Source organism: Larus michahellis, chromosome 7 (genome assembly GCF_964199755.1).
Source record: "Larus michahellis chromosome 7, bLarMic1.1, whole genome shotgun sequence".
NCBI classification, from domain to species: domain Eukaryota; kingdom Metazoa; phylum Chordata; class Aves; order Charadriiformes; family Laridae; genus Larus; species Larus michahellis.
The window spans coordinates 18,159,808-18,175,327 of record NC_133902.1 but is presented as its reverse complement, the minus strand read 5'-3'; the positions used below and the strand labels follow the sequence as shown (position 1 = coordinate 18,175,327).

The 15,520-nt window shown below is 40.0% G+C and overlaps 1 protein-coding gene across 1 annotated transcript; it reads right to left on the bottom strand.

The window, feature by feature from the left end:
* Positions 1 to 2,503: 2,503 nt before the first annotated feature.
* On the bottom strand, positions 2,504 to 14,235 carry COPS8 (COP9 signalosome subunit 8). The gene is made up of 8 exons (XM_074595449.1): positions 14,061 to 14,235; positions 11,281 to 11,351; positions 9,722 to 9,770; positions 8,090 to 8,222; positions 7,025 to 7,132; positions 6,501 to 6,563; positions 5,284 to 5,325; positions 2,504 to 3,966 (listed from the first exon to the last, which is right to left on the bottom strand). Exons 1-8 carry the CDS (start codon positions 14,136 to 14,138, stop codon positions 3,887 to 3,889), a joined length of 624 nt encoding a protein of 207 aa, XP_074451550.1. The 5' UTR covers positions 14,139 to 14,235; the 3' UTR covers positions 2,504 to 3,886.
* Between the last annotated feature and the right edge of the window lie 1,285 nt (positions 14,236 to 15,520).

Below are 15,520 nucleotides of genomic sequence, written 5' to 3'. Positions count from 1 at the left end.
CCAGAGCAGTGAAAGTGTCAATTGCAATCCTTTAACACAGATCATGTCTAACAAATGGACTGACATTTCCTCTCAGTAGAATTTTGGTTATTGACCCCTTTGAGACTGCAATATTTTAGCACAAGATAGGCCCAAGCCAAGGGAGAAACAAACTTTTCTACAAATATGTCTGATTTTGGCTTTTGTAATGCCATGTGTCACAAAGTTATTTACACTTTTCCATAACATCAAAGTACACTTAACTGAAGACCATAATACGAATTAGAGCAACCCTAAAAATATCTACCATAGTGAGACTACTCACTGCCATCACGAGATTTCTCTGACCTTCTGTATCAAGCTCAGCTTACATCTTTGCTTGCTAGGTTAACCTCTATGGACAGATTTCTCCCTACATTTCAGAGGCTAGTTAAGTCTTCTTCATCTAACTAAAACTATGCTATACAATAACATCTGTCTTTCTACCTAGTGACCGTCTGCTGATACAGAAAAGCTGCATTTGTCTTCAGCCATTAAATCCAACTGTGAATTTCACCAGTGACCTGCTGTAACTCCAAACTTTTTGATCCAGTATTTTTAAACTTAAGCACATCATTTCATAGTACTTTGAGATGGCTCTCCTTCCCATTTTGAGCATCCATGGCACAGTGCAGTACAGGAACCAAATCAATCATGACAACGTATCACAAAATCTCCACAAAGAACTACAATAAACTTGCCACTGGCTGTAAGTTTCCTATTTATAGGTACTGTGAACCAGCCGATAGCCTGGTGCAGGATAAAATCATTCACTAATTTTAAGAACACATTAGAAAAGTAAAAATTTTACTTCATTAGCTCACTACACGCCAAACAAGTCCATTCAAGGCCTCATGACAGTTATTAACATCCCTCAAAGCCATTTATATTAAGCTGTATCATTGGCAGTAGATTAAGACCTATTAATTTCAAATATCAATACAGCAACTTGTCCCATTTGCCTTTCCCAGACATGAAGCACAGCATTCCATTTGGCTGGAATACCCCTACTTCTCCAGCATTTAAGACCTCTAGCTCCTTTACCAAGTCTAAAACTCAGCCTGCCACCTCACCTGCTCATTTAAAACCTAAAAAAACCAAGCTGAGTGTCTAGACAGGGGAACCAGGCAATGTTTTCATTAGTAAAAAGGAGAAATACTAAAACTACATAGAAGAGTATTTGAGGAAGTGAGGTTTGGCTTTGTAAGCTGCTTCAAATCTACTAACTTTTTCCATAAAGAATCAACAAGTGTGGATTAAGTGGTCTACTTCATATACAACAGATTATTTCCAAAACTGCACAAACTACTAGACTGAAGGGGAAAGGACTGGCTAAGGGTAAGTAGCAGGTAGTCAGTTTTTACAGTGGAGGAGGCTATCATAAATTACCATAATACCTGTTGTGTTCAACATTGATAGAGTTCATGTTAGCAAAGCAACAATGCCAAGATTGTAAAGTTACTCAAGAAGTCAAAAGCAAATCTGATTATGAAGACCAGACAGAAGCATCTTAAAGTACTGAAATCTCACTTTGTTTCACTGCCCATTTGTTACCCATGCATGCCCTGCACTAACCAGAGGGGAAAACCCTGACTAAGGACATGCAATAATGCATACCGATCTAGTTATCACTGCTGCTGAAAGATCCCCAAGTCACTGTCATTACTACACTGAGAAAAGGGCAATGCTCAAGAGGTGTTAGAACAAAGGCAATCTTAGAAAGGATCAGGAACAAATAGAAAATATTCTGCTGCTGTTACAAGCCACACTATGTCCACTACATGACTAGTAAGAATGGCAAGAAGCAGCCCATCTGAAAAAGGGTATTTGTGAAGCAGAAGCCATGATAAGGAGCAATGAAGATGAAAGATCTGAAATAGCTCAGATTCCAAAGAAGCACAAACAAAAGTCTGGCTGGGAGCACAGTACTCAAGGCAAGTTAGGAGTTAATGCCATACTCAAAGGCGAAAGCCAGCTTAAATTTCACAGCAGACCAGAGATCTCAACATTATGAGCTTGTCAGAACTGGACAGAGAAGAGTCAAACTTACCACATTTGACATAGATTTGATACTGACACAGATTACCAGTGCCCACATTGCTCCTCTATGACCATTAAGTGCAAATGGTTAGTAATCCTTTAATCATGTCTAATTTTCATTGCTGCAAGCAGAGTTGTCCCTGCATGCTACAAACAACTGCAGAGTTGCACAATACATACACAAAAGGGGAAATTTTCACTTAGCTCTTCAAGTACTTTACACCTTTGAATATTTTAAAAGGCATCTGAAGGCTACCAGTGTTTCTTTTAATATAAAACCATACAATTGCTGCACACAAAGCTGTTCAAAAACCCCTGTCTAAGCATAATGTATTGCAGTAACCTTTAACTAGCTCTATCCAAGCTAGACCAACAAGAATTCATTAAAACACTAGCCAAACGAGAACTGTAATCTAAGGAAAATTAAAAAATCAAGTACACAAGGTCAGTGTAAACATGTTCTTTAATATCACTGAAGATAAATTTAGAAATCCAAGTCTTAGGTGGGTTTCAAATAAATAATCATTTTGATTAAGTGTTTACATACAAAAGGAGCTCTCAAAGCAGCAGTGCACAGTTTATAATTCCTCCCTGCTAACACACCCCCAACAAGAGAATGTACAGTAGGTAGTGCACACTGGAAAAAACAATCACAACATACGGCACGTCTGCCATCTTCGATGAAACCACTGAATATGATATTGAAAAGGGAGGGGAGAAGCAAATGAAGGCATGCACTGCCCTTTAAAGCACCACTATCTTCCCATAGCCTTTTTACCAGCGTAACACAAATAAGACTGGGAATACAAGTCATCTTTCTGCTTCTAAAATCCACTCTCAGCTCAAAAGACTAACACAGCAGTGCTCTGATACAGAAAATGTATTCCTCAAACTGACACTGCAGCATAACCTGTTGTGCCCAGCCCAATCGGTCTCTACTCAGGGATACCTATGCTAATTTTTAAATTCCCCTCCAATAACTGCAGAGGTAATCCAGAAAGCTTAAAGACAGGTAAGAGTTGCTGTTCCTTGTAGATCCTGGCCCAAGGTACTGAAAAGAACCAAGACATAACAGGCCTCAAGAAGGTGTATATTTACCCAGCAAAGTGTCTGGTGTCTTACATCACTCAAATACAACCTTCCAAAAGTAAAAATTCCTCCTTAAAGTGAAGATTTGGCTTTCTTAAATGAATCCAATTATTCTGCCGTAAAAATATGCCCGATGTGAAATTTCTCACATCAAAACAAGATTTAACAATCCGGAAAGACCAATAAGAAAAAAGATCAATTATAAATATGTCACAAATATACTTGCAAAAGAGTTATTGTAAATTGTTTTCTTCTTAAGTTATGTTTCAAAATATTTTCTCTCTGCAGGTACAGGTAGGGCAGTCTTCCACTCTTTGTACTTTAGTTCCACATGCAATCCACCTGTGATAAGCACAGCGGTACTCACCACAGAAGCACATAACCTTCTAGCATAAACTCCTCAACACGGTTAACCTGCTTCATTATTCATTTTTTTCTTCTCTATTTCTAATATACCTGAAAAAAGTTCTGCCTCTCTGTTATGAGTCAATAAAAAAAACTTGCTATGTAATACTGCTGTGTACCTACTGAATAAATATTACAGGAGTTAAAGGACTGTTTCAGTTGCTAGCTTGGCTTTGGCAAAACATGAATTGGGATAACATACACTGTATATTTCACACATTTGAGTAGGAGATGCTGCAATATTTAACAGATAATGAAATAAAATAAATCTTAGACTTCTAAAACTGTCAGTACACAGGATTCCCAAGTTGTTCTGAATACAGGAGCAGGATAATCAATTTTCAAGGAAAGCCACATAGTCAGTCAATCTGGCCAACTGCTGTTCATTTGGAATTGGTGGAACCGGAGCAGGTTCTACAAAGATAAAACAAAAGCATCATTAATGAAACTAAGAAAAAAATGCATTCGCAATACCACCCATCACAACAGTAAGGAAGAAATTAAATGCATGAGACTGTTTAACAGTCTTATGGGGGCATATCTTAACTGTATCCCCTACCTGTGCAGCTTTAGTTGACATTACTTTTTTGTTATCTGCAACATTAAGTAAAAACAAAGATAACTAACAAGTTCCAGTTGTTAGCAGCCTCCATGTATTTGTTTTTTTCTTTAACTATACCAGAGCCTGAATAATGAAGACTGACAGTACTTCCACTTGACAAAAAAGGCTCCTGGAGCTCTGCAGTTGCTCCTTTCTTTACAAGTTGCCATACTGAAGATACCAAATAAATCTACTGTGTTATCTGATTAACAAAACACAGCAAAGTACTGCACGGGTCGAAGGAGAATGCAGTGCACATTCAGATCCTTATATAAATGCCAGCTAACCTGAGATTACAGTTAAAGAATAGGTTGGAAGACAAGTGACTAAAGCCAGGGAGGTAAGTTGGGAATTAAAAATCAGAAATAAAAAATAGCAGGAAAACTGGCATTTATTCCCCCTGAAGAGCTAGCAGATTAGCATGCAGGATACAGTTAAAGTAGACACGCTGCTTAGGACTGCAAGTATGTGACAGAGGAGGCTGACAATGAAAAGAACGTTTTCAAAAAGCAAGACCCTGGCTCTTGAAACTGGCTTGGAATTAAATCTGTAAATTTAAGACGCTTTTGGCAACTGTGTTAGACACAGCAACCCACCAATTCAGATGTGCTGTCACCATGTTGTGAACAGTAGAGACAATAGCGTTTTGAGAATCAGCACGACATAACACATTACATCTCAACCCATAGTTGAGCTCTGAGGAAAACCAATTGCCTTCTGCTACAGGGAAGACTTCAGAACTCCCACATCACACAAAAGCAACAAAACCTACTCCGAGTTGCTTTGTGAAGAAATTGCCCGTAAGTCAGAAGTTTTCATCAAAATCCTTTTTGGTGTACGGGGCCTGCCTACCCCTGCTTTGGAATCCGCTCCCTTCTTTACCTATAGAAGTAGAAATCTCGGGCACTCCTTAAAATATGAGCTGAAGATTGGATAGAGGGAGAAATATATTTACTTAGCAGCTGATTGGGGTTTGTTTGGGTTGGTGGTTTGTTGGGGTTTTTTTGAGTGGAAATGACAACATTCATCTAAGACCCAATTCCTATTTTGTGGTGCTGGTGAAATTGTGTTCATTGTAATCATGCAAGTTTTAGAAACATGCAAGTAGACTACATATACACAGGAAGTACCTGATGAAGGAATAAATCTGTTAAAGGAAGCTTCCAGCACACCTGAAGGAAGAACACAACAGAAGTTAGCCCAGTGGACCAATTTTAAGCAGTTCTATACATCAAGCCAAAACTAGATAAAAAGGTAATTTAAATTAAGGCTGTTGATTTACTTGTTTTACTTCATAGCTAAAAAGCAGAACACTCAAGGCTTAGCTGGTTAGACACAGCTTCAAAATAGATTCCAACCTCCTGCCTCTTTCTTTTGCCTCTAAAATAGTTCTTGCACTCACTTTTGGAAAAGAACCACATGTAATCAACTCTCAGCACTTGTAAGCACTGCATATTTTGCAACCAGTTCATGAAAAAACTGATCATATGCAAAAGCTCAGGACTGCAGTTGGTTATGTGACCCTGAAGGATAAATTTCAACACCTTGCCTGGCAAATGTTTATTATAATGTTCTGGGCTCTGAACACCTAAAAATTCTGCCCATACAAACAGTGTATTTTTTTAGCCTAATAGATGCTGCCCTTTTAGATATACTGTGATTCGGCTCCTTCTTCCAGAGCTGCACTGTGCAGTTTAAGAGCAATCATTTCATCTCTGCCTTCACAGTTCAATATTTATTTTTGCCTCAGCCAGCCATAGATACTTCTTTAGCAAAAAAAACCCAAACAAAACCTGCAAGTATTTCTGCGGGATGAGCTTTGCGGGAACAGATATTCTGTTATAAACACCATGACAGTGAAGAAAAGATCCAGTAGAATAAATTTTAAAGAGGAAAGGAAATTATACCAATAACGAGCTCCTCAGAACATAAGGATCCACTAGATCCTTGCCCAAAGAAGTTCTACATCTGAAAAAATTTCAGGTTCAAAATGGTATATTTTTACTCATCTTTATTAGATTAAGACATGTCATTTGAGGTCATCCAACTTATGTTCCGCTGACTCAGAGCCAGCAGCAGAGGAGGAGCAGGAGAAATCAGAGCACATCCTGCCTGCTCTTGTTTAAAAAAGTTAATTTGAGGATATAGTTTAACCCAGACTACTTGTAACCCCAAACCAAACCCACTACTTCATATTTCCTATAAACATCCCACGTTTTACACTGGCAACCTGACACCCCCAAAAAATATCTCAAAGAATATTGTGCAAAATTTTCATTAAAAACCTAACACTTAATTAATACAAAATGCTAAACTTAATGTCTAATGAAATAACAGCTCCACCTACCTGGCTTTTTAGGCATTACCATCCGAGTTGAAAAGTCCGCTTGCCAGCCCTGTTCTAATACACCTGAAAAGGCATTTTTTACATTTGTAAGAACAAATACCTTATATGATTGCTAGAAATGCAAAATAAAGACTCACATTAAGAACAGCAGAAAAGCATCTCAGTACAGTGCCTATATGGCACATCTCACTTATTTCTTGAAAGCATTTAGACATTTAGTTTGATAAACAAGCTCATGAAAGTAATAATAGCTGACAAAACTGGGTTAACCCACTACCTTCAGTCTTCCCTCATTGTGGCATTGCTTTAACACTTCTATATATATAAGGGGAGGATAACCAATGGTAACTAGTGACAAATAATAAAATTAAACACTTATCCAGAACCAAGATATTTTTCTCTATTCACTGCCTCGTTACTTCTTTATAATAGTCTCAGAATTTGTATACATGTGTATTTACTATCACAGCTCTCTGATCGCAATCATCTGTAAAAAAGCTATTCAGTGAATAAATGCAAAGTACCTTTCACAGCTTCTTCTACAGGAAGCCCGACAAAGGCTGCAAAATCATCTGCAACTATTGAGGTATAAGCCTGAGAAACCAGTCCAAAGGCTCGTCTCCTAGTTGCATCTAAGATGAGATAAACACTGTAAGCAGACAGTTAACTAATCTCCATAACTAGGAAATCAGAGAAAATTTTTCCAATTCTAACACATTTGCAAAATCACTACCACACTTAAAGTTAGCACTTTAGAAGTTCCCCCTCCCTTCCCACAATTTACTGAAGTACCACAGTCAGCAGCCAGAGACAACACCTTGCTTTATGCAAGGACAAAATTTCTCAGAGACCACATTTAACTTCCAAATCTAGTTTGCAGCACCTTGGGCACTACCACCAGTATGTAAACCAGTTTAGGAAACTCTGCTTCTGATAGCATTCTCCATTTGCAATAAGCTTGTGTGTCAAATAGTTCAGAATCAGAAAAAAAATAACAAAAAAGTCAATTAGTCCACATGTGCTTTGATACCAAGGTGTCTGCAAATCAGTTGTTTCTAAAGCTACACAGAATTTTTTATTGCAAAATACTTTGGAAGGCTGTTTAGCAGTCTGTGCTGCCCTCTAGTAGTAAGACTGCATGTAACTGTTGCACTGTCTATAAAACATTTGTCTAAATCCACATTTAAGAGAAAAACCTTCTCATAAGTGTCACAAGGTTCTGAAATGCCATGCCCAGTTCCCTAGATTACTGGTTAGAATCTGATAAAAATGGATAACTAATGGTCTATTTCGCTATTACAGAACAAAATATACAGTGTAAGAAATTCCAATATGAAAGAATATACAATCACACACACGATCCTAATAAAAACAGTTTAGTTTGTTTCCACAAGTTATCATAATAAGCTTTTTATTTACACCTGAAATCCTTTAAGTAAAACCTACAAAAACTTAGCAACAATCTTCCTGACGACTTCTGATTTTTCATAATAAGTAGTCATTTGTCTACTTGTCTATTTGTGTTTGAGCAAACAAATAATTTAAGGCAACTTATAATTCCATGCTACCTGTAGGAGTTCAATTTGTACCTCTAAGTGCTTCCATGATTGGTTGAATAGTCTCAGACCACTGATGCGCACTGATTGTTGTATAGATTCCTGGAAAGTCTCTTTGCCAGATTCTTTGTCCTACTGACCAAACTGCACCAAGTTCAGCATTTGCCTGTTGTGACAAAAAAACCCCAACCCAGTTAATCCAGAATGGTGTATTTTCTACAGTGACCATTCTGTATAAACCCATCTCCACTCCCCTCCTCTTCCCATTGCGAGAGTATATCACAATACCTGTAATGATGAACAGACAAGCATTGGGAAATTTAGTTCTAGCAGGTGTCACTGCTGCAAACTCCCTAATCCATCCTCTGCCTAAACTTTATCACCCACATATGCGAAGTCTGCTCACATGCCAGTTACACCAATCCAGGCGGATATACCAGCTAAAACAATCATGGAGGATAGTTTGCACGCAGGCTGGAGTTGCAAAAGGACAGGTACAGCTTATTTTCTGCTTAGAGAAATGCTTGCCTCTTCAGTAGAGGCTTTATAAAGTGCAGAGGCTGTTTGCACAGTGCAGGCAATTTTCAACTTGAAATTCTGTCTTGCAATCTTGATAATAGGTCACACTTAATATGGTGCCATACTCACTACAACTCCTCTCCCATGACTGGCTTTAAGGGCTACTTCTACTGTGTTACACATTGTCATTTGGTCAACTGGACCCCAGAACCGCCTGTCAGAATAGCAACCGAGCACGAAACTAGGTAATAAAGTTAATATTTTCAGTTGTAATGAGAACTAACTTTTTTCTGAAGTTAAGACTCACACTAATTATTACTTGACTCAATTAGTACAAGATTCATCAACAAATACACGTAAGAAAATACTATGCTTTGAGGTGTAACCTTCCCAAAGTCAGTCATGTAATAATTTTCCTCCACCAAGAATTGACACTTCACTTGAAATGCAAGTTGCACCAAAAAAAGCCAATTATATAAAAGCCTAGAATATTGGTGTGCAACAAATAGAGCAGGTTTCAGAGAAAGTCCAAGTAAAATTCAGTCCAGATGACTGTTGAATCAAAAAAATTATTTCAGGACCACCTTAGAGATCCCCATCTTGACCATAAGGTTTCTTAATACAAGACTACAGAACAATTGTTTCCTTGTAAAATACATGATCTCAAACTAAAAAATTAACAACAGTAAAGTCTGGAAGAAATTCTGGTATTGTATTTACCTAAAACCTCAAAATGCATATTTGATCCAAATGCAGTGCAAAACAAACTGCCTTCGGAAAGTTAATCAGTCTGAAGGTGTATCATATCTGAAACGTGATTTTTCACTGCACAAGGTATTCTGCACCCTCCTGTGGAATGTGGCCCCATCCCAGAATCAGATCCATTGCCTTCCTCCATCTCACTACCCTTTATCATGAGGCTTTCTACTGGAAAGTCCTGCACCAGATTATTTGGGAAGGAAGAGAGGGAGCAGATGAGCAGTTAGGGAGATCTTAAAAACCAGTGTGCCATCTGCTGGGCAAGCAGTTCACAGCACACAACTGAGCCCAAGACTACTCACCAAACAGAATCCTTGGGGGAAAAAGTCATTTGCAAGCTAATATCTAACCAGTTTAGTATCAAATTACATTTTACAAAGCACTTACAGATTTGATAGCAGGAGGGATTCTTTTCCAAAGATATCGTGCATTGTTCCTAAAAAAATTAAATTAAAATACTTCTCAGTAACTCAATGTTTGCCACAAGACGACACCAAAAGCTTTGTTCGGATGCTATAATTAACAATCTCAGTGCTTTAAAATATTCCTTCTATGCCTACTGAAGTAGAAAGCCAGTTACTCTCAAGCAGACAACATGACATAATAAAACAAAATAGTTCATTAACTGCCTCATTTAACAATAGTTTAGAAGAGGTTTTTCATTTGTCTACCCTAGGCAGCATTTCACAAAAGTTAGTTTTGCAGTTTTATTTTTGGAATAGCTGCATCTTTGATGAACGCATGTACAAGTAACAACTTTTCATACCATCAGTAGTCATTTACACCAGTGGTCTCCAAATTTTGATCATGCCCTTCTAGCAGAAAAACACTTTTGAGCATGCACCCCCAGTACACGCATATGTATTTACAAATTAGATACATGTACTACTGTATTAATATATATGTACATTACAAAGCATACAAATACAGAAGTTTTAAAGGATTAAATAAACACTATTTAGAGATATTTTTATTTTACTTATTAATAGCATAAAAATACTTTCTTCATGCGCCTATGCCCCTCTTCGCATTTCAAAGATTTAGCCTGTTTTGAGCATGTTCTTCCCAGCTTTCTCACAGACATTCTGAAGAATTGGACATATTGAAATATTTAGTCATTGATCTTTAGAGCACAGAAGTCTAAAACCGAAATGGTTACAAATTCTCAAAGATTTAAAATGACAAATAGAGAAAAAGATTCATTGCTTTTCATTAAAGCACAATTCTAAAACTCCACGTTCATTTAAACCAAGGTTATGCACATTAAACCTAATACTCAGTACCGGTGTTCAGGGAATCTGCTCTGAAAGAATATACATCTACAATGCAAGGAAACGCTCAAATCTTTGAATCCCCACACCAATGTTTAATTTGTTTTGATAACCAAACACAGCAGTGTCATTTTTCTACCATCAATTTCTCAATAAAATCCTAAACATAGCAAATCAAGTCCACACAGGGACATGGTAGTAATCCACCAGATCAAACTCAAAGGATTGCTGCTTCATGCAGATTTAGCTCATTCAAGCCAACAGCATCCCTCATTTTTAACAGGGACAGTTTAGAACTATCCTGGTGTAATTTAAACATATGGAGCAGCATGCAATCTAACTCAAAACAAAGGCAGCCTTGAAAAATCAAAACACTGAAGTGTTCAACACTTTCCAAAGGAGTACATTTCACTACTTCAGGAACTTTCTTCCTAAAGCCAATCCGCCTCCCTACCATTCAAAAGGGTGGGCAAGAGCAAACAAAGGAGAATAATTTTCCTGATAGAGCAAGGGGTGAAAGAGACTTCATTCTGTGAATTTCTTTTTAAAAACATAGCATTGTCTATGTGCATTTTGTTAGTCACACATCCAATTACTAATATTCTGAAAACTACAGCTCAAGCTACTAATGACAAATTCAGTATATGAAGTTAAAAATGAATACAAAATACTTACATGTCATTATGCAACAGATATAAAGCTAGAAGTTGGCCATAAACAAGGGGTGTTGCAATTCCTCCAGGGGCCTGAAAAGTAGTACAAATAATTTGGTTACCTATTTTAAGAGTAAGGTATTTTAACAAAATCCACCAGGTAGCCAAGTTTAATGAAATCTGAATAGTCCAAGACAGCTGATGTTTTTCACATCACATAATAGGTCTGGACAAATTGTCAGAATTGCAATGTTACATTAATACAGTTGTATCTTACGATGAAGAATTAACTTGCACGTGCCAGGTGTTTTACTCAGAATACTTAGTTTGTTTTGCTGCATGAATAAAGTAAGGTTACATCTTTAATCACTGTAATGTTCTAGCTTATGCTCATGGAAGTGGTAACCATCTTGCTTCATAGTTCCTCACAAGCAACTGGGTTTAGGCACCCATGACTTCATCTACCTTTAGATGAACTTCAGCTCAATTCAGGGCACTGCACTAGAGTAAAATTTCTTTGCTCATTTTTTAAAAATCCAAAGTAAGATTTGACACTTGCAACATTTCAGCAGACCTCAGAAATCATACAAGTAGGGAAAAAAAGATTTATGATACAGTTATAAAATTTTGAAAGTCTATAATCATTTAAAAGCTGAAAAGATTTCCAATAAGGTTTTAGAAATTTATCAAAGACTAGTGCTGCAAGCACTCACAGGAAGCCAATTATGCAGCTATTTGATTTAATTACATGTGTGATTTATAGGCTCATCTAAGCCAAAAGCAGGTGATTAGGTGTGTCATCAAGCAGACACAATTGTTCCAGCTATTTTTACTGTTTCCACTGCTCATCACCTGTGTACAGATAGAACAATTTCTGCAACTGTTCTTTCGATCATGCCCACTAAAACAAAGCCAGGTCCATTAATACCTCCTGCTTAAACTGTTTAAGTTCACCTTTGGTGCTTCTCTGTACTAAATAAAACAAAAATCATTAGTTTATCTGACAGAAGACTAGTGGAACAGAAAGGAAAGCTAACCACCACCAAAACAACTACGTTTACAATCTACAGTCTTACTGAAGGAGGCTCTATGGCTGCATCTAAAAAAAAAAGTCAGCCTACATATCAACTCATGACCTGAAACACAAAGGCTATCAGGAGACTTTAGCATGCCTACAAAAATCTTGATGTGGATGTAGACACACACAGCGAATAACTTACTGGCTTTGTCAAAGCATCTGGGAACAGTTTGCCAGGAGTGCATCTGTTGCCATTGAGTAGGAGACTCTGCTGACAGACACAGCAGAAACCCTGAGCAAAGCGCAGTCTAAACTCAGTGGCTTTATAACAGCCCCCAGGGGCCCATCGAGGTTCAACACCACACACTCTGCAGCAGGGAAGTGAGGAGGATACATTAAACTTCCTCAGATGGCCACCGAAACAAAGCCTAAAGCCTCCTGAGCTCTGTCACCATCACTGAGAACTCAGCCTGACACAACCCTCCCATTGCTCCGCAGAAGCCAAAAAGACAGACAGAGACATTACAAGTCAGGTTCAAACCACATATCAATCACTGTTTTGAAACTTATTAATCTGAATGGGAAAAAAGGTAAATCTATTTACAGAAATACAGTGTATAAGAACCAATGTTCCCTCATAGGATGCCATTCAGTGACTTAACGCATACTGTGGTTAGGGGAGTAAGACCATCTCATAACTTTTAAATATTCTTCTACACATTCCTCTACTCATCTAATACACATTAGCAGTAAATACTGTACACATGTGCTCCTCTAAAGGATGGGAACATACCTTCAAAGGGAGTACTAAATTGCTCCCAGCAGGAAGGGCTAGCCACACTCAACTCTCCCACATGTTACAATGGCACTCTTTGCTCCCCAGGGAGCCCTTCCATTTAAGGTTTATATTTTCCACTGCAAAGCAGCACAGTTTGTCAACACCAAAGTTCTGTTATGGCAAGTGATGACACACTGGAACAGCCCTCTCCCTTCAGTTGCTAGCGTAGAAAGATCTAAAAATCAGAATTGCTGAAGAGCACACAGAAGAGGAAAATTCAAAATTCGCTCTTACTTCAAATGGCTACAGTGGAATCCGTGAGCTTCACATTTAGAAAAGCACTGGAAACTCTGCAAGACGAGAAAGGGTCTACGGACCCAGGAAGAGCCTTTAGCACTAACGTGGTGCTACTTGGATTTACCACAGGCTGGAGTCTGGCACACGAGCAGTGCATGCAGTCAGAATCAAAAACCCATCGAGCAATAGAATTTAAAACGGCACAGAGGAAGCTTCCAGTGTGTGCTCCCACAACCAGCGCACCACTGATTTAAGAGTAATCCAGTGCCCCACTCTTCTTTTCAAAACCTTATTTTTCTCAACTACGTGAAACACATGGAGACATACGAACTTCTCTCTCTCACATGCTCTCCTGCACAAAGGCCCTAAAATGCAGTCATTTATTTGTCCGCAGCTTCAGAAGTTTCTGAAAAGCCTTTTGGCGGGCGTTTGCACAAGCGGCAGGTTTAAACACCGAACCCTCATCAACACAAAGAGGGGCAGAGTGCCACGAACCTCCTTCCGTGCAGGACCAGATCAGACCCTCATAACACCACTCTCAGGCGACAGCACAACCCACACCGCACCCGGCTGCGCCAGGAGACGCTTGGGCCCAAACCCACCGGCGCTGCGGGGCGGCACCGAGCCCCGAGGCCGCGCCGGAGCACACGGTGCCTCAGCCAGGCCCCCGGCACCACCGGGCCCGCCCCCGCAGCGCGCCCCGTGTTACCTCAAGCTCCTGGGTCTCGCACTGCTCCAAGAGCTTCTTGAAGCTGAAGGAGTTCTCTGCCATCACCGCCACGGGCATCTTCCCCTCACGGCGCCCCGCTGCCGCCGCACAGAACCGCCTCCGCTCAGGAGGCGGCCGCGCCGTGACTCACTTCCGACCCGAGCAGCGCGCACTTCCGCCCGCGGCTAAATTACACGAGCCGCTCTAGCCCCGCTCTTTTTATGCTCTGGAGGACTGCGGGGCGGGGATAGAGGGCGGACGGGCCGGGGGGGCGTGACCAAGATTGGGGGGCGTGGTCATGTGGGGTGGGGGCGTGGTCACGATCGCGGCGCGCCTTGAAGGGGGGGGCTCCGGGCAGCACATGGGTCAGACCCGCATTTTTTAAAGGAAAAGGTAGATTATACCTTTTTTCCCTCCCATCATTTGCGTGTGTTTGTGTGTAATACACAGATTTATGTTTAGTTTTTTTATTTGTATACCTCGTATATTGTGTCAGGTTTGAGGTAAATACACTACATCCTTTTATTACGCATTACGTGTACAATATCATACAGCATCTATATGCATGCATAGATCCTATAAAATAGTATAACTGCCAAAATTGCACACAATATACTAAAATGGCATATAACAGCATGACTGCGGTTTCATAGGTAGGACACCCCTCCACCATGGTCTTTCCCTGGCTCCGGTGCCCATCCCCAGCAAGGTCCCATCTGTGGGGACAGTATCGGGACCCCCTCCAGTACGGCCCACTTTGCCCCAGAATCGGTCTCAGGAGCCATAGTTATGACTTCATGGGTTTTGTTTTTTTTACTTATTTATGCCTGAAGGACAGGGCTTGAAGACTTTTGCAGCATGGAGCACAGCCCGGTTGGAGGCATGAAATTGTGGAAAATGGCAGGATTGTCACCAGATCTTTGAAACTACTGGGTCCACAGATGGAAACTCTTATTTTTTAGGGTAAAATTAACTCAGAGGCGTCATTTTCTGCACACCCTTGCTTTCCAATACGATGAATTTGCTTTCCACTGTCATCCGCAGGCCCATATCCCTTGAACAAAGCCTGACCCCAGCGTTTCCCTGCCTCATTCCATCCCTAGCACTACCACAAACACCATCCCCAAAGTTATTTATTCTTCATATTTGGCTGGGGACCCCCTCCAGCCCTTTGCAAGACAGTTTCCCCCATCCCAGCTGTGCTCAAGAGCTGAACCACCTCGATGCACAATTAGGGTGCCCTGTGCAAGCCTGACCCAGCGGTGGCAGGGATGTCCAGCGGCGCTCCCCATGCTTTTGGGTTGAAAAAAGGAAAGAACAGGGATGCTTTGCCATAAGGGAAGGCTGGTGTTAAGCTTGGCCCCTTTGCTGGGGAGCCTCCATGCTCTGGGAGAGGTCTTGGCTATGGGAAAGTAAAAATAACGTGTGTTGTGTTTGCTTCGGGATTCGCCCGGAGGAGA

Excerpts from the sequence above, each read along its gene's own strand:
- COPS8 (XM_074595449.1), bottom strand. The coding sequence starts at position 14,138 with ATGCCCGTGGCGGTGATGGCAGAGAACTCCTTCAGCTTCAAGAAGCTC. Across the intron at positions 11,352-14,060 it reads GCGAGACCCAGGAGCTTGAG|GCCCCTGGAGGAATTGCAAC; the intron begins GTAACACGGGGC and ends ACTACTTTTCAG. Across the intron at positions 9,771-11,280 it reads TATCTGTTGCATAATGACAT|GAACAATGCACGATATCTTT; the intron begins GTAAGTATTTTG and ends TAATTTTTTTAG.